Below are 23,724 nucleotides of genomic sequence, written 5' to 3'. Positions count from 1 at the left end.
GGTATTTTGTTTCATTACTCTCCTATTCGTTTAATTTAGTTTATGTTTTTCTTTTTGTTCTTGTGAATCTGACTCCTGTGTAAGGTGGTTCGACTTCTTATTCTAGGGTTTCAATTTCTTCATTTGTTAATCAACCATTTGTTGGTAGTGTTCCGGTATATATGTGTCTTTGGAGACGTGGTTCATACTCGTAATCATCTGATTGTTTTGTTAAACATTTTTGGTTGAGTGCTCATAGAGTCTTGTTTAAAAATCTGATGGTGTTTTAATTAATTGCTCTCTGGATCTTAGTTTCAATTTCCTGTCTCTGAAACGTGAAGCACTAATAAGTATAGTTTTGCTTACTCTGAGTCTTAGTGTGACGGTTTAGAATCAGGAAGTTCTAGGTTAATCAATCACAATTATGAAAGTAATTAAGTAGTCTGGAATTTGTGTTGTGCAGGGACTGTATATGAGTGATTGGTTCCTTTCGTTTGAGGCTGCGAGGGCGAAAAAGTTAGCAGAGGAAATGATGAGGGCTGGTGATTTTTTTGGGGATCATAAATTTGGTACCAAGGCGCAAAGAACCTGCAATTTTTTTGCAGACACGTTTTGGACGCGTTGCGTGAACTGTGGCCATGGGCATACATACTCGAGAGAATGTATGAACACAGTCATGCATTGTTCCATTTGCCAGAAATCTTACCTTGCCTGCAACATAGGGGGTGAACCTATTAGTTCAACCGCTGGTGAAAAAGAATCTCAAGACGGAGAGACCGAAAAGAGGAGAAAAACTGTTGATGATGAATGTAATAAGGAGATAAAGCAGAACGCAGAGGATTACACTCAGCTCCAGAAAAAGATGGGTGAAATGGAAAAGCCTATAGATGACAAGCTTAAGCAACACGAGGAATTCATGCATGATGTTAAACCCACGCATGTTCAACAGCCTGATTCCTGCAGTGATCACATGAAGAAGGTCCAAGGGAAGATAACAAGTACAGGTCCAATTATATCGCAATCTTCTTTTCCATCTGAATTGTTTCAATCTCTTTCAATACTATTTTTTTTTTAATTATCATTCTTAGCAGTCGTTATTGCAATGGCAGAGAACGAATATCTCTCTTTGTTGAGAGACGAGACGATATATCACACTCTTGTCGATGCTTCAAGGCAAGCTGCTGAAATCCAGAATGTTACTGACAGATGGAACAATATGCCACCTGCGTTGAAGACAATTCGAGACGCCATATTTGATAAAGGTCGGATGTTATTTGCGAGAGAAGCGCAACAACGACAGAGAAAGCAAGAACTTGAAGCGAAGATTCTTTCAATACGTGAAATTGAAGCCCTAGGGATAGAGATTGCAGAACTTCATCAACGCAAGGGGACTCTCACTTTAGAGTCATCGGATTTGGAAAAAGAATCTGAGGATTCTCAGCAGCAATTAAACACACTTCAGGAACAGAATACGAAAAGACTACACGATCACTTAGTTTTAATGAACCAGCTTGAGGAAAAGAAGACTGAGTTGGAATCGCTAAAGGATCAGTCGGCGTCTACTACACGAAAATTGCGTAGGAAACAAAAGAAACTCGACTCTGTTGTTAAAGATGTGAGGTGGATAGAGGATCAAATCATCGAAAAAGAGGAGGAGGAAAGGGAAGTTAAAGAAAAGTATGAACGAGGAAAAACTGACCTGACCCGAATAAAAACAGAGCTGGATTACTATAAGCGGCACTCAAAAAGGATACGGAAGAAAATCAATGACGACCTCCTTGCACTCAACAAGGCGAACAAGTCGATCGTCGATATTTCTACACAATTCTGATTCATCCAAGGAGATAAATTATTATGGTTTTTAAATTTACAAACAAGGATGTTTCATTTTATTTTATTTTGAAAACTAGCTTGTTCTCTAAGACCACAGATTCGTTACACTTACACACATACTCTTAAACAGTAACCTAGAGATCCATCATCTCTATAAATAATTTTAAAACAGGGCAAGAACTCCCTAAAACCCCAACTGTGTTTACGTGCATTGAACAAGTCTTGCCCCTTCTGGTCTGTCATGTCCATCAGAAATATAACAGCTGAAAATGTGATCTCATCAAGTGATCTTTAACCATAAAAGAGCACTAGATGAATTGTAAGAAAACAAACAGAGACATAATCAAGCAATGAGGCCGATATGAAGAGACTCTTTGCTTTCATTTTTCGAAATCTTATTCTCTAAAGTGATGCAAAATTTCACTTTTATTGTCCATCCTGACGGCAAAGATTCAGGATATATTTACATACAGAGACAAGTGTCCCTTGTTTTTATAGTCGATCGGTTTAGTTTCTCATTGCTCTAGTGGCTGAAATTTCCTTTTACTTGTGCAATGTTTTGGTGAGGGAGGAATTTCTCTTCTAAGCTAAGAAATATGTACCTCAGAAGATTGATTTTATTAATTAGTCCCTATTTACCTATGACATGTATGAGATGAATGATTTTAGTCTGTAAAAGCAACAAAAGTTGCTTCTCAAGGTGTTATTTGCCTACCTAAAAACTGTTTTGCAGTGGTTGTATGATTGACAGATTATCGAGCAATCTTACTTGGACTGTGCATAAATCCAGCCTTTTTATGTCACTAGGTACACTATGGAAAGACCTCCATGATTTTACTACCAGATAATTTGAATAATCACAAGTTATTTATAAAATAAAATTAAAAATCAGGAAAATATATAACAGGTGTTGGATGGTAAGGCCCAACAAGACAACAAGCAGCCCATCTAGCCATGCTCCCTAGTCCCCTAATCGCAACGGCTACAACATTAGAGTTAGGGAAACCAACGTCAGCTTAATCCAACGGCTGTTATATCATTCAATCTAACGATCTCTAAATTTTCGCTCAATAAAGAAATTAGACGTTAGAAAACGAAAGAAAAAAGAAACATTAATTTATCTGCTTTACTTCTCAGTCTCCCTCCATTTATCTTTTGTCATCTTCTTCTTCTTCCACCTCCAGCAGAAGAAACTCAGACTCTGTTAGCACAAAGAGATCAGTCTTAGGTTTACTCTTTATTTCTCTCTAAACCATGCTCATTCTCTCTTCAAACTCTCCTTTTCTCGCCGTTTCTCTCTACATTTTTTTTTTTTTTTATAATTTTGTTGTCACTTTGATTCAAAGACCAAAGTTAGGGTTTTTATTGTTCTTCTGAGGTGACTTGCTTTTAGTTCTTACTTCAGTTTGAGCTTGTTTTTCTGTTATTATAAGCAACGATTTGTAGTTGCTTAGGCTAGGGTTTTTCACCTTTGCCTTGATATTCCTCTGTTCGTCCTCTCACAACTAAAAAAAAAGTAAAGCTTTCATTTTTTTCATCTGTGAGGTTGATTTCTGGAGACTTTTTCTTAGATCTAAGATTCTCGTTTCCCTTTTGATTTGATTTCATGGGTTTTGTGTTCATGCTATAAATCTCATGTCTTTTGTTATTTTTGAATCAGGTTTGCAACAGTAAAATTTCAGAAAGTCTTCATCTTTGAGTGGTGGGTTGGGTTTGTTCGCTGTTAATCGTTTTGTTATTTGCTCGCTGTAATGGAGAAGACTAGTTATGAAGAATGCATTGAGTCAAAGACACAGAATCACCGCAAATCAATGGAGAAACTTAAAGCTGATGCGTCTGGAATATTGACCTACACCAGTCAATTGAAAGGTTTACTCAAGCATTTTGACAGTGTTGAAGCCAATATTAAAAAGAGGTCGCGAGAGCTAGAGCTAAAGGAGAAGGAACTGCAAATTTTGAGCTCAGAACTTGAGCAAAAGAGTCAAACTTTTGAAGCAGAAAAGTCTGAAGCTGGTGATTTGAAGAAATTGGTTGAAGAGTGTACTGAAGAACTGAGGTCAAAGAGGAATTTACTGACTGTGAAGCTGGATTCGTTGACAAGGGTTCAGAGAGAGCTTGAGTTAAAGGATAACCAATTGGGACAGGTTATGGCCGAGATTAAGAGACGTTGCAATGAGGCTCGTAATGTTCAAGAGCGTAAGAGAGAAGTGGAAGATGAAACAGCCAGAAACAAGAAAGAGTTGTCATTGATTGTTGAGCAGATTGAAGAATCTGGAAAACAGCTTGCGACGGTAGATGAGCAAGTAGAGGCGCGTCAGAAACAGCTTGCAACGGTAGATGAGCAACTAGAGGCGCGACAGAAACTGCTTGAGATTCGGTCATTGGAGCTAGTTTCTACAGAGAAGATGTTGGCAAGTATGAGAGAATCCATTAAGCTTTCCAATTCTGACCTTGAGCTGAAAGGAAATAAGATACAATCACTAAACAATTTGATAACGGACTGTAGTAACACGATTGACTCGAAATCTCAAGAATTAGGGAAAAACCAGAAGCTGATTGACCAACAGACCAATGAGCTTGGTGTCTTGCAGAATCAGCGTGACACTATCAAGCAGTTTATCCAAATACTATCTGAAGAGCTTGTTTCTAAGGAGCAGACACGCAAGGAGATTTTGGAGACTATTTGCAGAAGCTCCTCTGAGATGGAAGAAAGGGCTAAAGAGATTAAAGCAGCGGAGACCGAAGCAAGTAATTTAAATGTAAGATCTGAAAGGGTTAGGCAGGAGGTTGAAGGTAAAGAAAAGGAACTAGCTCTGCTTAAGAATCAGATAGAGTCAGATAAAAATAAAGTCACTCAGCTTAAGAGAGAAATGGAAGAGGAGACAGATATAAAGAAGAGAGATTTGGAACTTGTTCTTTCCAAAATTGAAGAATCTGGCAAGCAGCTTACAACTGTGAATGAGCAACTGGCGTCTCAGCAGAGACTGCTTGAGATACAGTCACTGGAACTAGTTTCTAAAGAGACTGAGTTGGAATGCGTGAGAGAATCCATCAAGCTTTCCAATTCTGACCTAAAGCTGAAAGAAAAGATGGTACAATCACTCAACCACAGGGTATCAGTTTGTGGTAAGACGATTGACTCGAAATCCAAAGAATTAGGAGAAATCCAAAAGCTGATAGAGCAACAAACCAATGAGCTTGGTGTCATGCATAGAAAGAAGAGAGATTTGGCACTGATTCTTAACAAGATTGAAGAATCTGGCAAACAGCTTGCGACGATAGATAGGCAACTAGAGTCGCGACGGAAACTGCTTAAGATTCGGTCATTTAAGTTACTTTCTGCGAATAAGAAGTTGGGATATGTGAGAAAATCCATCAAGCTTTCCAGCTCTGACCTTAAGCAGAAAGAGAGGATGATACATTCTTTAAACAACAGGGTAACAGTTTGCGGTAATACAGTTGACTCGAAATCCAAAGAATTAGGAGAAATCCAAAAGCTGATTGATCAACATACCAATGAGCTTGTTGTCTTGCATACTCAACGTGATTCTATCTGGCAGTTAATCCAGGGACTATCTGAAGAGCTTGTTGCTAAAGAGATGGAGTTGGAATGTGTTCTAGAATCAAGCAAGGACTTCAAATTTGACATTGATGTCAAAGAAAAGAGAGTCCAAGCATTAAACAATCTGATAACGATCTCTGGCGAACAGCTTGACATTAAATCTAAAGAGTTGGGTGAAATTCAAAGAGAGCTTGATTTGAAGAAGAAACGGCTGAGACATATGAGCACTGTTCTTGTTAAGCATGAGGAGCAGTCAGTTGCAGCAGAAACTGCACCATTTAGTGAAGATGCTCTCACGCATCATGAATTCCCACCTTCTCTTTCGCGCGATGAAGTTGCCGATCATCTTAGAGCTTTACCTAATCCAGCAGAGTTTGTTCTGGAAGATGTGCAGGAATATATTAGTGGGGAATTGGGATTACAAGATGACTCATTTCTTGAGATTTTGGTTCTTTGTTTGGAGGAGCTCATAGAAATTCAGCGACGAGATGATCCTCAACTGCAAAACAAAGCCACACAAGTGGCAACTATATGGAAAGGGAAGATAACCATCGAAGCTCCGAAATCATCTCTCGAGGCCTTAGCCTTTCTTCTGTTCATTGTGGCATATGGATTAAAGAATTTGATAAATGAAGAAGAAGCTGCTCTACTTGCTTCGTCTATTGCTCATTACGAACAGGCTCCAAGACTCTTCAAATCTCTTAGTCTCAACTGTGAAATCCGAAGTTAGTTTTATAGCCATAAGATCTTCAGAAACACATTTTTTCAATAAATTTTCTGGCACATATAAAGAAGTATGAATCAAGGTTTAACTCTTTATCTTTTGCAGAGTTTGTTAAAGAGCTCATCAAAAAAGAGCAATATATTCCTGCAGTCCGGCTTATATGTCTGTTTGAGCTTAATGAAGAAGAGTTCTCACCCTCACACTTGTTAGAGAAAGAGATCATCAATTTAAGATGGTCTGTCCTGGGAAAAAGACCAACGCAATCCTCCCAGGTTTAACTCTTTTGTTCACTCCCCTGTTCTTGTAATTGATTAATTAGTTACTGATTCTATGTTTTGGTTCTTCCTTTAGGCTAAAGAAAAAGATGCAGGAAGACTGAGGGCAATACTTGAACTTGTGGGAGATTATAAGCTCGAAATCAATATCCCAGGGTACCTCATTGCCAAGCTCATGATTCAAAGAGAAAACTCACCCCCTCTAGTTCGTTGCTCTGTGAAGCATGACACTTCCTCATCAAATCCACAAGCTAATTCTCCTAATCCGGCTTCTGCTCAAAGTTCAAGCGTGAATCCTCAGGTTCCTAAACCAGATGCTAAACCCTGCTTGAACTATCTAGATCCTACTGTTGCTATATGAACCAAAGCAGGCTTGTATATAGCTCGTGCTAATATGGTAGATCAGAGGCTAAGTTTCTATGGTTTATATCTGGAGAGAGAGAGAGAGAGAGAGAGAGAGAGAACCCTTTTGTTTTCATCGTAGGTACTGCTTAAATTCATCATCTCTTTTGGTTTTACGTAAATGTTATTTGCACTATTTATGGTAGCTTGATAGATAAGTAATTAGTGCTTGCCACTAATTAAGAAATTTCACTAAGGTAACCCTAAAAGGCTAAAACCCATCTAAAAACATTTATTTATGCTTCAATGTTCAAACCATAAATGTTTTGACTAGTCGGAAAATACATTGTTTGATTAAAACGACTAAAAGCCCAATGGGTCTCACTCTTCCAAAGAAGCCCGATAAGCAATCTTTCCCATTCTCTAAGCCCGTTAAGGAAGCTTAGACATTATTACTTAAGTGTGTGACTTGTGAGGTTAAACAAATCATATTTGCATGCATCTACGAGGCAATGATATGATCTTTAGGGCCAACTAGTAGAAGATACTAAGTAAGTTAACAGAGTGCGACTCTCTAGGTTGTTCTCTTTGCCTCGAACATTTGATGGATTCAACATATCATCATTTTGTTTTTAGTAAACGTAAGCCTTAATACATAATGACAATTTGTTTTTTTCACAAAAAGAAGCTTGCTATTGAAAGAAAATCAATAGATGCACCTACGCTAAAATGGTTTGTTAGTTTTGATGTGATATTTTACATTATAGAAAGTGATTATTTATACGGGAAAATTCCTAAAAAAAAATTTGGAAGTTTAATGCCCAATACTTTTTGGTTGGAATAAAAATACATTATTTAAATATTGTTGGTCGAAAAATACATCATATTAAAATTATTGGTAATTTCAAACTTGCGGCTTAACAGCCGTTAATGGACGTTACGGAATCATTAACTGTGTGAAGAGTTTAATATCCATGTATTTAAATAGATATATTAAACATATTTAGATTAATATACGAACATATCACCGTAGTCTAGAGGTAGCGGTTTGGTTTTGTAACTCATTTAACCTGGGTTCGAATCTCACCCATTGACATCTTGTCGTTTTTTTTTTCTCCTTTGTTATACCACTGCTATATCTCTCCTTTTCCTTCTGCTATTTACGCAAATCTCATAGCTGTCGCATGACTGCTAAATGCCTTCCGCCTTATCTCCTTCTTCTTCCTCCTTACTTCTTCAAGACGCTATATCGCTCATTTATGCTAAATCGTGATGTTATGTAATTCGTTTCACCAATTTGAAGATTCAATTGAAGAATTAGTTCCCTAATTCACCCATTAATTACAGTATTCTGTACATTAACAAGTTCAAATTGGATTTAATTCCCAGAGATTTCACCACTGGTTCACGTTTCCTTTAAAACCATTTTTAAAAAACAAAGGTTAGTTGGAGAAGAAGATAAGATGATGATGAAATCATGTCCTTCAAAACAAAAACAAAAAGTTCAGTCATAAACGAATCTCAAGCCCTACGGGGCAACGGTACATGTTCGAATCTCAAGCTTACATCGGCGGCGATGTTCGCCGTAGGGTTTTTGTGAAGGAGGTGAGAAAGAGAATATTAAAAAAAAAAAAAACGGATCGGAAAATCGAACCTGGGTTCTGTGGGTTGCAAAACGAACCTTTTACCACCACTCCACCAGACTACGGTAATACTCTTAATATTATCATATCCTCCAAACATGTTGTAGATATCTATTAAAATACGAGAGGTTAAAATTTAACTGTTAAGTCGCAAGTTTGAAATTACCAATAATTTTAACATGATGTATTTTTCGACCAGTAATATTTAAATAATGTATTTTTATTCCAACCAAAAAATATTAAACATTAAACTTCCAAATAAAAAATACTTGAGGTTTTTTTGGGAATTTTCCCTTATTTAGTTATTTATACTAATATTTTTGAAGTATTTTTTTTATTGGGTGGGTTTAAATATTTACCCAAATATGATCTCGTACAAAATTTACTTCAAAATCTTACACCGAATATTTTATATTTTTATTTGGATTGGATCAAAACATATTTAAAATTAAAAACCGGTTATTCTATATTTTAAAATATAAATGTTTAGAAAATTTGGTTTAGATTTAAAATTAATATTACAACAGATATTTTAAACTCCAAAAGACTACGTTTGCTCATGGGGAGAGTTCAACTTCACAAATTTCACGCATGACAGTGACGATTACGACATACATTTTAAACTCCGGAAGACTTCGTTTCGACAAGACTTTCATGGAGAACACTCGCATGAAGGAGTTGAAGAAGATTAAACTCTTATTACCAAATGGTAAAGAGTTGAAAGTAACACATGGGTTAGAAGAGTCAACAACAAGACCAACAGGAAGATACAGTATTCGAAATACTTCCTTGAAAAACTTTGTTATAGAAAGCCTAGAGATTGGTGATGAAATCTCTTTGAACTTTGGACCATAAAGACTTTGGATCATTCTTATAGCATAATATGACTAGTAGTTCATATTTTCACATAAAAACTTTGGATCATTCTTTATGTGAACTTGTACATAATCTGTTCGAATTATAGCATAATCTTTTCATGATTACTCGAACTATAATCCATTTTGTTAAATAAATTTAGTATACGCGTGAAAAATAGAATAAAATAGAATTGTTTATAGAAGGATTTAGAAGATCCATATGATTAAAGGAAGATATTATGAATATATTCTAGAGATATGTATATATCTTATATGATTCTATTAGTTAGATAATTAGGCTAATTCATTTCCTATATAAGTGTATCTCTCATATAAATTTATTCTTATGAGAACAATAACATATTCTTCTAATTCTATATCTCTCATCACTCTATCATGGTATGAGAGCCACAACCGACAATGATCTAACAATCGGCTTTGATTTATGGACCAAAAACATTAGCTTTTTAATGAAGGTTTTATGTAAATGTTATTTGCACTGTTTATGGTAGCTTGATAGATAAGTAATTAGTGCTTGCCACTCTAATTAAGAAATTTGACTAAGGTAACCCCCTTAAAGGCTAAAACCCATCTACAAACATTTATATCTATGCTTCAAAGTTCAAACCTTAAACTAGTCGGAAAATACATTGTTTGATTTAAGTCTTTAAAACGACTAAAAGCCCAATGGGTCTCACTCTTCCAAAAAAGCCCGTTAAACAATCTTTCCCATTCTCTTGATTCACAACGGCAACAATCTCAGGTAGAGCTAGAGCATCAGTGGCGGGGCAGACGGAAAGTTGATAAAGAGCAAACCCTAGTATAGTACGGAACCACCAAAGAAGTTTCTTTTCTCGCTCCATTAATCTTCGTCTCCTTTTTCAGAATCTTCTCGCTCGTCATTTTTCTTCTACAGTAAGGTAATTTCTTTGCCTATTTTAGGTTTTTTTTTTTTTTAATTTTCTGCTGGAAAATTTCTTCAAATGCTTTCGTTTATGGTGGATTTTGTTTAGAGTTTAGAATGTTGAGTGAGTGTATCCGGATACTAAGAATGTTGTGTTTTGAGCAAAAGAGTCAAACTTTTGAAGCAGAAAAGTCTGAAGCTGGTGATTTGAAGAAATTGGTGGAAGAGTGTACTGAAGAACTGAGGTCAAAGAGGAATCTACTGACTGTGAGGCTCGATTCTTTGACAAGGGTTCAGAGAGAGCTTGAGTCAAAGGATAACCAATTGGGACAGGTTATGGCCGAGATTAAGAGGCGTTGCACTGAGGCTCGTAATGTTCAAGAGCGTAAGAGAGAAGTGGAAGATGAAACAGCTTCAAAGAAGAAAGAGTTGTCACTGATTGTTGAGCAGATCGAAGAATCTGACAAACAGCTTGAGAACAAGTCTCGAGAAGTAGAATTGAAGGAGAAGGACATTGAAGAGAACAGAAAAGAACTTGATTTGGTTAAGAGTCAAGTCAAAGCATGGGAAAGGAAACTCATTCAGCTTAGGAAATTGGTTGATGATGATTGTACAAGAGAACTAAGTCCAAGGAAAGATCATGTGGATTCATCGAACAACACTCATGTGAAACTGACGAAAACCGTGCTTGTGAAACATAGTGGTGTAGAGGAGGAGAATCATGGCAAGCTTTCTTCTCTTTTCCCTTGTTCATTATGATAAAAAAAAAATCAGTTAATGTGATGCTTATTACTTGAAGTTTCAGGTTTTACTTCGCCAGTCAAAGTTGTTATGTCATCATCTGATGTTAGTTCCATCAATGAGCCCCAAGCATCCTCCACTCTTCTACACACACCAGAGGAAAGAAACGCTCAAAGACCCTGAGGAAACAGAAGAAAAGCTTAGACTCAAAGGAGACATTACTAATTAAGTTTGTGAGGTTAAACAAATCATATTTGCATCTACGAGGCAATGATATGATCTTTAGGGCCAACTAAGTAAGTTAATAGAGTGTGACTCTTTAGGTTGTTCTCTTTGCCTAAGACATTGAATACCAAATGAGTCTCTGAACATCTTGTGAGTCATGTGAATAAACAAAACAAAGTTCCAGCAATATGAAGCAGTGTCCATCAGAAAAGAAGACATTGGATTATGCTTGCAAATTCGGGAAACAGACAGAGCAACCATCTTCTCTGATTTTAAAGAATGTTAAAGCAAAGTTTCTAAACCTTTTTGCTTGCTTGCTTTCTCACAGGCCAATTCAAAAGTCAAAAAATGGCTAAAGAAAATCAATAGATGCACAACTATATAGAGCTCAAGGAGAAAGATTATACTAATTCATATGATAGTTGCAGAGACCTAAACAACATCATTCGCAAGCTCATATGATACTGATAAAACTCATGTCATGATAGTGGTTATTTGACGGCATGGAGAAAACATGCAGCAGCAAAAATCGCGATATATGAAACCAGAGGTGCGTTGATTGCTTCATTATCTCAGCTTCTTTCTTCATTTTCTCAATTATGCCCTCTTTGTTTCTGAATGCTTTCTCTATCGACTCTAGCTCCACCGCATAGGATTCTGTTCCCTTTTCTCGATTCTGTTGCTCGCTAATCAATCTATCTTCTCGGTTCTCTGGTTGAGACAACATAGATGCAGCATTCTTTAGCATCCCCAAGTTGCGTTCTGCATCCATTCCAGCGGATTCTAGTTCTGTTTTCAGAGCAGCCATAGCTTTCTCGAGTGCAGCCTTTTCGCTTGAAAACAAACTCTCACGCGCGATCTTAACTTTCTCAAAATCTTCTAGAGTTTTTGCAAGCCTCTTCCCTGATTTTAAAACCTCTGCCTTAAGATGCTCTACATGCCTCTTCTCCTCATCAAGTGTCTTATCAGCTTCTTCTCTCTTGAGCTTCTTCTCAACTTGGGCAAGGGCATAGCTTAGCTGACCAACTTTGCAGATAAACTTATCGTTAATCTTGGTTTGATCATCATAATCCTTTTGTAGCTTAGCCAAAGCATGAGTTAGCTCAACAGCCTTTTGATTCAGCTCAACAAGATTTGCCTCCCGACTAGAAATACCCTCCTGAAGCTCAATCAACTTGTCCTTATCAGATGACTGCTCATTGACCATCTCCATCTGTTTCTTCTTCTCCTCCATTAATCTCTCAAGCTCAGATTCCTTGATTGTCCTCTCTTTCCCTAATGCCACCATCATTCCTCTCTCTTTCTCCATGGAGTCATCAAGATTCTTTTCCAACCCGATCCCTCAAAACCTTGTCTTCCTTTGTCAAATTCTGCACAGTCTCATTGAACTTGTCTGACTTTCTCTCCAACTCCTCGATTTCTCCAATCTGTACAATCTCCATCTCATTCTTTTCACTCAAAAGATGTTCGATCTCTCTATTCAATCCATCAATTGTCTTCTCCAGACCAATCATCTCCTTGTTCACCCCTACGATCTCCTTCACCAATCTATCGTTTTCAGATTTCAATCTCCCAATCACTATCTCCATATTCTTTAACCGATTCACCTCCTCACACTCACAGACCTTCCTCAACTGTTCCTTGTCCATCTCAACCTTTCCCATAAGCTCAATCGCTTCCCCTTTCAGAACCCTAATCTCGCTCTCTCTATCACTCCTCTCCTTCACCAATCTCTCTAAACCGGTCTAAATTGCTTAAAACTGGTTTACGGGTAATTGAATAATTTACGTTGTAAATAATGGAATATTTGTCCTTTTCTAATTGTCATTTAGCTAAATCTTCGTTGGTAATTCATTTCAATTACCAAAGCGTCACCCAGAAAATTAATTAAAAGAAAAATAAAAAAGAAATTTCCCTCCTTGGTAATATTTCACTTCCCTCTCCGTTTTTTCTCATTTTAGTTCAGACTCCATTTTCAAATTTAGGGTTCTTAATTTTCTTCTTATCGATCCTTCAAAGTATTGAACCCCGATTACGTTTCGTCTCTCCCTTCACTTCGAGCTTCTGGCTATGCTGACGGATTCTGGGAATTTCTCCGTTATCCTCAGGTTTTGCTTCTCCCTCTTCGCATGGTTTTTTTTTCCCGTTGCTTGCCTCGTTTTGATCGGAACTTGTACATGCAGTCACATTTTGATCTCTGATTTCGATTTGCTAAAGCTCTTTGTATTGTCTCTGGTGATTTAGTGTTTGGATCATAATAATTTGATTTCCTGCGTTTCTCCATTGATTTTGTGTGTTTCGGGAAGACGAATCGCCCTCTCAATTTCGTTTCTCCTTAGTAATTAGTGCTAAGCTATTCTATTAATTGCATTCCCATACTCGTCTAAAAATGTTAATCTTAGGTTTGATTTCGATTATTGTGCTTTCCACTGATGCTTTGGTTTTTACTTGCAGCCTTACAAATTCAACACGGAAGAGTAATATCCTCTCAGTCCAGACTCTTTAAGCCTTTGGATTTATTTATGTGATGAAGGATGTGCGCATTGTTCACAGCTCTCACAGTTCTTGTCTCTGAACTAGTAAGCACTAAGTAGAGTTTTGCTAACACTGAGTTTTAGAGTGACGGATTAGGATTAGCAACTGATAGGTTTATAACAATGTGAGTGACTGCTTTTTTTTGTATATTGTAGGGACTATGAGTTATTGGTTCCCTGACTCTGCTGCTGTTTCATAGACTTATCTGACTTTGGAGGTTTGATTTGTGAGGCTTATCGTTGCAATGGAATGCAATAAAGAAGATGCTATTAGGGCGAGAAAATTAGCAGAGGAAAAGATGGAGGCTGGTGATTTTGTTGGAGCTCAAAAGTTTGTTACCAAGGCGCAAAGACTCTTCCCCAATCTCGAAAACATAGTGCAGATGATAACCATATGTGATGTGCATTCTTCTGCAATTAAGAAAATCAAAGGGCTTGACGATTGGTATGGTGTCCTTCAGGTTCAGCCATTTGCTGATGCTGATACAATCAAGAAGCAATACAGAAAGCTTGCGCTGCTTCTCCATCCTGACAAAAACAAGTTTGCTGGTGCAGAGGCTGCTTTCAAGTTGGTTGGGGAAGCAAACAGATTGCTTTCTGATCAGATAAAACGTTCTCAGTATGATAACAGATACAGATCCCATTCAATGCTTGCTAACAAGCATGTGCATGCATACTCGGGTCGCCACTGTGAAGCTACAAACAGTGATGCGGAGAATATTGCAAGTGTTTACACATTCTGGACACGTTGCAGGCACTGTGGCCAGTGGTATAAATACCTGAGAGAATATATGAATACAGTTATGTACTGTTCCAGTTGCCGGAAATCTTATGTCGCCTGCAACATGAGGTGTGATGGAGTGCCACCTAGTAGTTCAACTGCTGGTAGAAAGGAATTTCAATATCGAGGGATGTATAATACATCTCGGCAAAATGCTTCTACAGGAGCAGAATCAGGCGGTTCAGCAGCTGAGATGGGTAAGAATGGGACAGCTGGAGAAAAACTCAACAAGAAGAATCAAGAAAAACAGAAAAAAGGTGCTGCTAACAGGGAACCCAAGAAAGATGAGGGTTGTACAGAGAATGACGCTGAAGGAAGAACCCCCCAGAATAGTGAGACAGCGACGAATAATTCTGCTGAAATACCTAAGACTGATGTATTGAAGCCGCAGCATCAGGTAAAAGAACCACATACTAGTGCAGCAAAGTCAATACCTGATTTATCAGCTCCAAAGAAGAATCAGACAGCCAAAAAGAAGAGAAAAGCTGTCGAGGAATCCTCTAAGAGTTTTGAAGTTGATAGCTCTGCTGGGGCTAAAACAGATACATATGTATATAATAAGAGGAAGTCATCGAGGAAAAAGCCACAGGTTTTTTGCTCAAAGGGGGGAAGCGATGGTGATTGTGTCAGCCCTCCAAATAAAAAGACAAAATCAGCTTGTGAATTTGAGTCTGAGTTTAATACGAAGCAAACTGCTGAGGATAATCAGTCATCTGAACTGGCTGATTCTGGTGTTTCTTCTGCTTCTTCACATGCTTATAAAGGAAAGGCCAAGAAAAATGAGCATTCTGGAAATGAAGACATCTTGTCATGCAAAAACAAAGTTAGTGAAGGCTGTGATGGTAATGGAGAAGATGCAGCCTTGTTGAGCAAGATTGGTAGAGTTGAAAAAGGATACAAAGCTAATGAAAATCATAATCCGCTTGATGTACCTGATCTAGAGTTCAGTGTGTTTGATGTTGAATGGAAAACAGAAGATTTTGCTGTCAATCAAGTGTGGTCTACTACAACTGATTCTAGAGATGGTATGCCTAGGAAATATGCTCAGATAAAGAATGTCCTGAATGGCGAGTTCAAGCTGCGGATTACCTACCTTGATCCTGTACTGGGTAATAATGATGAAATTATTCCAGTTGCTTGTGGAAAGTTCAAATATGGGACAACAAAGGAAGTTGAGGACCGCTCAATCTTTTCAGGTCAAATGCATAACTTGCATTGCAACGAAATTGTTTCCATCTATCCAAGGAAAGGGGAAATATGGGCTATTTTCAGAGAATGGAATGCGGAATGGAACACTAGTCTAAAAAAGCATAAATTACCATATAAGTATGACTTTGTGGAAATTGTCAGTGATTTTCATGATCTTAACGGTGTTGGAGTGGCCTATCTGGGAAAACTTAAAGGGTCTGTTCAGCTATTTCACTGGGAGGCGCAGAATGGAATTTGCCAGATTCAATTTACTCCGAAAGATATGCTTAGATTTTCTCACAAAGTACCAGCAGTCAAAATTACTGGAAAAGAGAAAGAATCTGTTCCACCTAACTCATATGAACTGGATCCTGCTGCATTACCAAAAGATATATTTCAGTTTAGTGCGGTTGATATGGAGATGGATAGCGAGATCATGAAAGGTAAAGCGGACGGCCCTTATCCCGAAGCTTACAAGGTTGGATCAAAGGCCAAGCCAGTTCCAGAGACCGCACCATCTCCAAGGAAACGTCGAAAATCTGATGATGATAATGGTGTATGCAGTAATCTTGGGGAAGTCATAGGCGGAAGCAACAGAAGCCATATTTTTTCTTCTTCTGAAGTTGATGAAAAGAACACACCAACCAAGTCCAGAAAGGATGCTGAGGCCACAGATGTTTTCAAACTTCGAAAATCTCCTCGTCTTCAAACAATTCCAAGCCAACAAGGAGATGAGAAGAAATGTGTTAAACAAGGCAACAAGATGAATATCCCAAAGAAAATGGATAAGGGTCTTGTGACAGATTCTTTGGGAGTTGATGAAAAGAACACACCAAACAAGTCCAGAAAGAATGGTGAGGCCACAGATGTTTTCAAACTTCGAAAATCTCCTCGTCTTCAAACAATTCCAAGCCAACAAGGAGATGAGATGAAAAGTGCTAAACAAGGCAATAAGATGAATACCCCAAAAAAAACTGATAAGGGTCTTGTGACAGATTCTTTGGGAGTCGGAAAATCTCCCAATGGCATTCACCAACCAGCAGAGAGTCAGGAAGGAGAGAGCTCGAAGAAACAAGGATGCAATGGTGAAATACCGTCTCTGTCCAAGCAGAATGATTTGCCAACTCAGTTGGGTGGTTCTATGTATGAGTCCCCTAATACAACTCATGTGTCACCAAATTGCAAAACACCTCGAAGAAATGCCTCTGACTTCAAGAACCTGAGATCTGAAGACAAATTCGGAATTGATCAGATATGGGCTATTTATAGAAATGACAATCGAATGCCCTCAGAGTATGTCAAGATCAAGAAAATTGAAACCAAGCCTAAGTTCGTGATACGTGGAACCCCGACAGAGCTGTATCCGCCATCTACAGAACCCGTGACCCGCACAGTGTCTTGTGGGGAATTCAAGTTGCTCAAAGGAAGACCCAAAATCTTTCCTCATGCGAGCTTCTCACATCAGGTCAAACCCTTCGACAGTAGTAAGAAGTTTATAGTCAAAGTATACCCAAGGAAAGGTGACATATGGGCTCTGTATAAGAACTGTGATAGCACCGAAGAACCTGACATTGTAGAAGTGGTGGAAGATAACTGTGATGGGGAGATCGTAAAGGTGGTGGCTTTGACTGCTATAGGCTCTAGTTCTGTATACAAATTTCAGAGGAAACAAGGGTCGAATGTGGGTTTAATAGACATTCCAAAGGCAGAAATGAGTAGATTTTCTCATCAGATTCCGGCTATCAGACAGCCCAAGAGGGCAACAAGGTTAGTTGAAGGAGGATACTACTGGGAGCTTGACCCTATAGCAATTCCAAGCGCACCGTAGTCATAGACTGAGCACAGTTCCACAATCCGACTAGTAAGTATGCATCTGATTTCTTTCTTCAGAAATTATGTGTAGATATGCATAATTAGTAGAATGTAATGGAAGATTAAGTTGTGAGTGAAGAAAACATTATTTGCAGACACTGTTTCTGTTCTTTTTCTTTTTCTGCGCTGCGGAGAATGTATAAGTTTAGTGTTTAGTTCATCGCAAATGGACTCTAAACGCAGCGTTATATATTTCCAGTATTTTCCACAATCACAAATAGTTAGTCTTTTACCATATAAATATCAGATCATGTATAAGGTAACATGTAAAAATCTAAATTGCATTTGAGGACCAAATCACAAAAACCAGTCAAAGCTACCAAAAGCTATAAAGTAGTAAAATACATGTAAGAAAGGACGAACTATTCCGATTTTCGTTTTGATTTGCTGGAAGAAGATGGTCTTGATGATAAAGGGAAAACAATCTCAGAAACGTTTTGAAAACTTCCTCTATCATACAAATTCCGTTTCACTATCGCTTCGGCTTTGGCTTTTCCTTCTTCATGGGCAGAGGATCTTCCACAAATCCCGAAGCATTTGCTTGCAGCTGTTGGCTTCTTTGATTCACATGACATTCCAGCCTTGAGAGCAGCAGCGCTCGCCTTAGCTTCACTGAGCCTCTTCTTCAAGCTTATATACTCTCTCCACTTAAACGTCTATCAGAAAGTAAAGAAACCCCAAATAAACCTGTTATTAAGCGGGAGAGACAGATTTAATTTGCAGAGACGGAAAAGATAAAACCTCATTAGTTGTTGTGTTGGTTAAGCAGAGATTTGCGTGGTAAGCGAAGAAGCCAGCGAGGAGGAGAGAAACAATGGCGAGAAACACCATTAGGAGAATCTGGGTGTTGTATGTACCAACTAGCCACTGTTTCAAAGACATTGGACACTTTGTTATGTTACAAGATTTACACACATGAGCAAACTGTGAGATCAAGAATTTGTTAGTTAGGTTTACTCGCCTGTAAAACTCGAGGAGCTAAGCTTCGAAAAGATTTATCTACGCCGTAATAGACTGCAGCAAAGAGAAAGAAAGACCACATTAAGAATCGAAAGGGATAACAACATCGGAACCAATTTAGGAAGATTCGACTGTTAACATAACAATGGCACGTTGATGTGTACCAGTTAAAATATGTACAACACGGAGTTCTTTTACTCGCCCAGCAAGAATAAATCCGATGGCTACTGTTCCGTACAAGCAAAGAAGGAAATGCCTACAAAGCACTAAAAAAACATTTAACATAAAACCAAAAAAATGATGAGGACACCAACACAGCATGGAATCTTCCAAGTAAATGCAAAGAATTTTAAAACGAAAGCTCACCACAAGAGGAAAGCCATGAAATATTTGGTATTCCTTTCGCCTATACAGTTATTCTGAAACCGGTAGAGAAATGTTCACGTATGTTGGTATGAAATGTTGAGAAGACTGAAAACAAAAAAAAAACGGGACAGAGCTCAGGGGATGAGTACAAACCATCCACCCACAATGATGATCAAACCGAGCCACACAGCGGTTGCAGATGCTGCAATGCTTGGATCTAGCAGGCCTGAATGAGGAAGATGCATGTATAGTTTTAACATAAAGCACATACGTTCTTTAATAAGTTTACCACAGAATTTTCGATGCACTCACTTTGGGATTTTACACGTAGAACATTCTTTCTTCGAGTAAATGATATCATCATAGGGGTAAGCAGAAATGTACTGTGAAACATTCTCAGCGTTCACAGTACCTGGATCAGAAAAGCTTGTTAATAAGAAAAGTATGGCACCAACAATAACAGTTAGAAAGCTTGTGTACCTACAAAATCAAATACGATGATTTAAAGGATATGACGTGGGATATGCATAAAATTTGAAACAGTAAAAAAAGAAGCAGGCCTTACTTGTGAACATCGCCAATATAATATCCAGGTATATAGATGAAGGAAGATTTTGCAGTCAAAAAGTAGGTTGATCCCATAATGGCTATATATATGACCTACATAACCCAGTAGAAAATCGCTTTATGTAAATCTGATAATAAAGAAGATTTAGAACAACTAAACAAACTCAAATCATGTGTTGATCTCGCAGGTAAGTAAGATTCATCTGATAATATATCTCAAATTCAAGAAAAGGAACCACTCAAGATCATCTTAAAATGAAGTGTCAATCACAAAAACGAATCTCCAAGAAGTCTAATTGACCAAGTCTAGAACAAAACCAAGAACAAGAAGAATCTCCAAGAAGTCTAATCACCAACTCTTGAAACCAAAACCAAAGAACAAGAAGAATGTAGAGATTTGGCTGCCGGATTGACCACAATGCCTATAAAGATTCAAGAGCAATGGATTCTTCTGTTCCTTAAAAAAAAAACTCACTTGCAGTATCGGATTAGGACGATCGCAGCAGAAATACTCCACAGACAGAATCACGTCCGTACCCTTGGAACCAAACACCAATCCAACAAATCTCCTGCAACACCACAACAGAGAACGATCAGAGGAACCCTAATTGAGCTAAGATCAAACGGAGAAGTATGGAAGAATCAATCAGATGAGAAGAAGTAGTACAGGAAGTAATCGTAAGCGCCGAAAGTGATGAAGTAGTGAATCCATTGAAAAGGTGTGCCTTTGAAGATTGGCCATTGACCACAGAGGAAGGAGATGACCACCGTTAACGTCATCATCCCGTGACACACCAAAAGCCACTGTACCGCCATTTTCGTACTCCGATCGTCGAAAGTTTTCTCCTTTTCTCAAAACCCAATTACAAATAGCTTTCTTTTGTTCAGAATCTCGCTTACAATTATAGAGTTTCAGAATTAGGGGTTTGATTTGCAAATTAGGGAAAATAGTTAACAAAATTGCAAATACTAAAAGTCTGAAGTTCAAACTCTTTCTTGGGGCCTATACAAGAGTACTTATCAAGTTTTGTTATAGAGAAGAATGAAATCTAAGCAATTATAATAAACCAACAGAACCTAATTCAAATTACACAAATCATTTTTCATAAAAGAGCAAGACTGCTTTGCCAAAGCTAGTAAAGATTAACACTTGACACTCTGATAGTTCCAGGAAAAAAATCCCATATCCAAAACCAAGAACAAGAAAGATGTAGAGGTTTCGTTGTGGAGCTGACCACAATGCCAATTAATCAAACTCAAAATATTCATACAATTTAAATCTCACAGGTAAGTACTTAGATATCTCTAATAATCCTAACATTTTATATCTCAAATCTCACAGGTAAGCAATGGAACCAAATCACAAAATAACAATGTTGAGAGACAAGACAACATGATGTTTGTTCTTAATCTTTTTCAAACTTATTGGAACTTTGTCAATTCCAGATTATGCATGAACGAAAATAACCACACAAAGACAGAAACACAGAGAGACTCTCTTGACCCCAATCAAAACCAAACTGTTAAAAACAAAACAAGAAGTCAATAACTTTGAAACGGCTCTCAAGTCTTCATTAACATCTCATCACCTCATAATTATACACAAGAACTCTCCAATGCAGTTGCATTCCTTCCCTTTCACATTCTTATCCTTTGATTATGTAATTGCAGTTTAGATCAAGCTGCTTAAAAAAATCTGATATTACCACGATGATATCGTAAACACAGTCATGAAATAAAGAGGATTTCTACCTGATAAAGAAATTCATTAAGATACATATCCAGGTTCCAAGGAATACAGATACAGTTCCATGCATCTTCTAAATACATTTTATAGATAAAGAACAGTGAACACATCAGACTTACACTTAACTCAAACCAAGACTATGGGCTCAATCTTTTCTTTTTTGACCTTAGCATCTTTAAGATACTCTCGAGGGACAGCGGCAGGGTCTAGCTCAAAAGAGCCAGCTGGGACTCCTTCTTTATCATCTCCAGTCATTTTGAAAGACGGAACTCTATGAGAAAACTTAAGCATTTCATCACATGATACCATAATTTTGACAAGACCATTTTGCTCAGCATGTTTATACAATGATGTGAATCCCTCCACTCTCCCTAGATAGCCCACTCCAATGCCTCGATCACTGTCAAATTCAGTCAGGATTTCCACAAAGTCGTATCTGTAAGGAGACTTGTGTTGCTCACTGTGACGCTTCCAAGTCTTGGTCCAATCTCTGAAAAGGGCCCACGTCTCGCCTTTTCTCGGGTTTATTGTGACATTTTTGCCACGTTTGATGCAGTACATCTCATGAGAAAACATCAAGTGGCTTCTGGTCTCTGACTCTGATTCTCCATGTTTGAATCTCCCACAAGCAGGAATTGGTTCCTCATTTTCTGATGTCTGTACTGATTCGAGCCATGTCACCCGTAAACCCATCTGAGGTTTCAATACTTTCCTGATCTGAGCATAGTATCGAGGCATATCATCTATAGGATCATATAGAGCCCATACTTGACCAACAGCGAAAGAGCTTATTGTGTTGTTAAATTCGTGAAAGTCTGGATCAGGACAAGTGAATGGCTCATCTTCATCTATGCAGACAACTTCATCTATGCAGACAACTTCATGAGCCTCTCTTCTCTGTACTTCACTTATATGTTCATTTTCAGTTTCAGCTGCAAGATCAGGACAAGTGAATGGCTCAGGATCCTCATCAATGCCAATGATGGAGACAGCTTCTTCAGTCTCTCCTTCATGTGCTTCAATTATTTGTACATGAGAAGATGTAGAAGCTGGAACTACAAAAGCCGAATCTGTAATGGGTTTATGCTTTTTTCCAGGGAGAATCAGAGTCTCACCATCTCTACCCTTCTCTGTCGACAATGGAGACTCATATTCAAGCCTAGTTCTCTTACGAGTCTCTGCTTCTATTGCTCGTTCTTCTATTTCTCTCTGTTTTAACTCCAAATCTTTCTCCCTTTGTTCAAGTTTCTTTTCCTTTAACTCAAGAAACTTGTTCTTCGCTTCAGTCTCTCTGGCTGCTGCTTCTTGTTTCAGTTGAAAGTTCACTTCTTTCTTCTCCAGCTCAATTGATTTCTCTTGGATGGTCTCATTAAGCAACCTAAGCTCATTCTCCCTCGCTTCAAGTTGCTTAAGAGATGTTTCCATCACCTCAGTCTCCTTTCTCATTCTCTCAGACTCAGCTATTTGCTTAAGATCAAAGTCTTTCACTTTCATCTCTAAATCACAAGTCTTGTCATCGATCGTCTTAGAAATCAAAGCAACCTCATTTTTCCTTGCTTCAAGCTCTGTCATTAGCTCTTCATGCTTCTTCATCATCGAATCATGGAGCAAACCAAGAAATTTCTCTTGAGCGTTAAGCTGAGAAACCACCACTTCTTCAAACTGCATTTGAAGAACCAATCTCATCACATTCGCTTCCATAAACAGTATCAGATCAGAATCATTTTCTTTCTCCTGCAAGGCACTGATGGAAGCCTCAATCTCCCTCTCTCTTTCTTCAACAAGCCTCAGCCTCTCTTCCTTCTTCTCCAGCTCCAGAATCTGATTCCTTACAGATTCCTCCTTCAAAGACACTTCCATGGCTCGTTGCTTTAGAAAACCAAACTTCTCGTCGATTTCTTCCCACTTAAGCGAGAATTGAAGAATTAGTGAAGTTTTATCCTGAATCTGATTAAACATTTTACGCATGTCCTTCTTTTTTTGGTCTAATCCCTCTAAATCACTGTCCACTACCGTAAGATCATAAGCAGAAACCCTAAGTATTCAAAAAACAAAAAGAAATGAACAAATCCGTCATGAAAAGTACAAAATAAATTATCTATTTGAAGAATAATAAACACACAACAGTAAACGGAAGCTTCCAGAGAAATAAGAAGAAGAGGAAAAACGAAACCTTTCTCGAGACTGATCTTCACTTTGCTCCGGCGTGCCTCGTGGCAATGGTGAAGAATTTGCAGGTTCCATGGATCTAAACTTAGTTCTCTCTGTACTCAGAATGTTGAAAGAGGGCACAAAGAGAGCAAGAAGAAGATAAAGGTGAGATTTTTTAGAGAAAGCTTTAATTTTTATTTTTGTTTCTGTTTTTGTAGACTTATTAAGAAGAAAAGAAGAGAGAAAGAGACCATTTTTACCAGAAATGGGAGGGAGAAAGACCCTCACTGAGCATTCTTATTTCGTGACGTATGACTTCGATTTTTAGCCGTTAGATCAATCCAAGAGATCTCAGCCGTTGGATTATGAATTTAGATTGCTTTTGAAGTTTGACCGTATTCACTATTGTACGTACTGTTTTGTAGCCGTTGGATTGGGTTTCTTTCAACGACATGATATATATATATATACTT

General features: G+C 38.0%; 7 protein-coding genes across 8 annotated transcripts; 4 read left to right on the top strand and 3 right to left on the bottom strand.

The window, feature by feature from the left end:
- Positions 1-15: 15 nt before the first annotated feature.
- LOC9320549 (CAP-Gly domain-containing linker protein 1) lies at positions 16-2,065 on the top strand. The gene is made up of 2 exons (XM_021030621.1): positions 16-983; positions 1,089-2,065. Exons 1-2 carry the CDS (start codon positions 452-454, stop codon positions 1,808-1,810), a joined length of 1,254 nt encoding a protein of 417 aa, XP_020886280.1. The 5' UTR covers positions 16-451; the 3' UTR covers positions 1,811-2,065.
- A 1,498-nt stretch (positions 2,066-3,563) lies between these two features.
- On the top strand, positions 3,564-6,832 carry LOC110229846 (intracellular protein transport protein USO1-like). Its single transcript, XM_021030877.1, has 3 exons — positions 3,564-6,099; positions 6,204-6,370; positions 6,450-6,832. Exons 1-3 carry the CDS (start codon positions 3,564-3,566, stop codon positions 6,732-6,734), a joined length of 2,988 nt encoding a protein of 995 aa, XP_020886536.1. The 3' UTR covers positions 6,735-6,832.
- Positions 6,833-9,964: 3,132 nt separating this feature from the next.
- LOC9318457 (U1 small nuclear ribonucleoprotein component SNU71) lies at positions 9,965-11,274 on the top strand. Of its 2 annotated transcripts, none has more exons than XM_021030785.1 (3): positions 9,965-10,135; positions 10,229-10,843; positions 10,925-11,274. In XM_021030785.1, exons 2-3 carry the CDS (start codon positions 10,237-10,239, stop codon positions 11,041-11,043), a joined length of 726 nt encoding a protein of 241 aa, XP_020886444.1. In that variant the 5' UTR covers positions 9,965-10,135; positions 10,229-10,236; the 3' UTR covers positions 11,044-11,274. The 2 variants fall into 2 exon arrangements, with proteins under 2 accessions (XP_020886444.1, XP_020886445.1); XM_021030786.1 differs by having other exon boundaries at positions 9,967-10,135; positions 10,307-10,843.
- A 150-nt stretch (positions 11,275-11,424) lies between these two features.
- LOC9320548 (cingulin) lies at positions 11,425-13,369 on the bottom strand. The gene is given in 3 exon segments (XM_021030876.1): positions 11,425-12,422; positions 12,424-12,830; positions 13,298-13,369. Coding segments are annotated over 3 exon segments (1,362 nt in total). The 3' UTR covers positions 11,425-11,539.
- LOC9318456 lies at positions 12,821-17,558 on the top strand. Its single transcript, XM_021030784.1, has 3 exons — positions 12,821-13,193; positions 13,540-13,664; positions 13,776-17,558. The coding sequence occupies exon 3, from the start codon at positions 13,865-13,867 to the stop codon at positions 17,414-17,416; it is 3,552 nt and encodes a 1,183-aa protein (XP_020886443.1). The 5' UTR covers positions 12,821-13,193; positions 13,540-13,664; positions 13,776-13,864; the 3' UTR covers positions 17,417-17,558.
- Positions 17,559-17,681: 123 nt separating this feature from the next.
- Positions 17,682-20,250, bottom strand: LOC9318455 (probable protein S-acyltransferase 17). Its single transcript, XM_002882342.2, has 10 exons — positions 20,021-20,250; positions 19,829-19,922; positions 19,352-19,446; positions 19,099-19,266; positions 18,940-19,012; positions 18,787-18,839; positions 18,585-18,676; positions 18,422-18,474; positions 18,202-18,327; positions 17,682-18,116 (listed from the first exon to the last, which is right to left on the bottom strand). Exons 1-10 carry the CDS (start codon positions 20,167-20,169, stop codon positions 17,823-17,825), a joined length of 1,197 nt encoding a protein of 398 aa, XP_002882388.1. The 5' UTR covers positions 20,170-20,250; the 3' UTR covers positions 17,682-17,822.
- An 852-nt stretch (positions 20,251-21,102) lies between these two features.
- On the bottom strand, positions 21,103-23,705 carry LOC9318454 (filamin A-interacting protein 1-like). The gene is made up of 3 exons (XM_021030874.1): positions 23,663-23,705; positions 23,274-23,538; positions 21,103-23,135 (listed from the first exon to the last, which is right to left on the bottom strand). The coding sequence occupies exons 1-3, from the start codon at positions 23,703-23,705 to the stop codon at positions 21,227-21,229; spliced, it is 2,217 nt and encodes a 738-aa protein (XP_020886533.1). The 3' UTR covers positions 21,103-21,226.
- Positions 23,706-23,724: the final 19 nt, after the last annotated feature.

Source organism: Arabidopsis lyrata (genome assembly GCF_000004255.2).
Source record: "Arabidopsis lyrata subsp. lyrata unplaced genomic scaffold ARALYscaffold_3, whole genome shotgun sequence".
NCBI classification, from domain to species: Eukaryota; Viridiplantae; Streptophyta; class Magnoliopsida; order Brassicales; family Brassicaceae; genus Arabidopsis; species Arabidopsis lyrata.
The sequence above is the reverse complement of the archived record's forward strand: the minus strand, read 5'-3'. Positions and strand labels throughout refer to the sequence as shown.

Bases quoted from the DNA above. Each gene is read 5' to 3' on its own strand.
- LOC9318456 (XM_021030784.1), top strand. From the start codon at position 13,865: ATGGAATGCAATAAAGAAGATGCTATTAGGGCGAGAAAATTAGCAGAG.
- LOC9320549 (XM_021030621.1), top strand. From the start codon at position 452: ATGAGTGATTGGTTCCTTTCGTTTGAGGCTGCGAGGGCGAAAAAGTTA. The intron at 984-1,088 runs GTCCAATTATAT...TTGCAATGGCAG, and splicing joins AGGGAAGATAACAAGTACAG to AGAACGAATATCTCTCTTTG.
- LOC9318455 (XM_002882342.2), bottom strand. From the start codon at position 20,169: ATGGCGGTACAGTGGCTTTTGGTGTGTCACGGGATGATGACGTTAACG. The intron at 19,447-19,828 runs GTGAGTTTTTTT...TGGGTTATGTAG, and splicing joins GTCCTAATCCGATACTGCAA to GTCATATATATAGCCATTAT. The intron at 18,475-18,584 runs GTACACATCAAC...TCTTTGCTGCAG, and splicing joins TGTTGTACATATTTTAACTG to TCTATTACGGCGTAGATAAA.
- LOC9318457 (XM_021030785.1), top strand. From the start codon at position 10,237: ATGTTGAGTGAGTGTATCCGGATACTAAGAATGTTGTGTTTTGAGCAA. The intron at 10,844-10,924 runs GCAAGCTTTCTT...TTGAAGTTTCAG, and splicing joins TGTAGAGGAGGAGAATCATG to GTTTTACTTCGCCAGTCAAA.
- LOC9318454 (XM_021030874.1), bottom strand. From the start codon at position 23,705: ATGTCGTTGAAAGAAACCCAATCCAACGGCTACAAAACAGTAC. The intron at 23,539-23,662 runs GTACAATAGTGA...AAGAATGCTCAG, and splicing joins CAACGGCTACAAAACAGTAC to TGAGGGTCTTTCTCCCTCCC. The intron at 23,136-23,273 runs GTTTCGTTTTTC...TTGAATACTTAG, and splicing joins GAAGATCAGTCTCGAGAAAG to GGTTTCTGCTTATGATCTTA.
- LOC110229846 (XM_021030877.1), top strand. From the start codon at position 3,564: ATGGAGAAGACTAGTTATGAAGAATGCATTGAGTCAAAGACACAGAAT. The intron at 6,100-6,203 runs GTTAGTTTTATA...TATCTTTTGCAG, and splicing joins TCTCAACTGTGAAATCCGAA to AGTTTGTTAAAGAGCTCATC. The intron at 6,371-6,449 runs GTTTAACTCTTT...TTCTTCCTTTAG, and splicing joins GACCAACGCAATCCTCCCAG to GCTAAAGAAAAAGATGCAGG.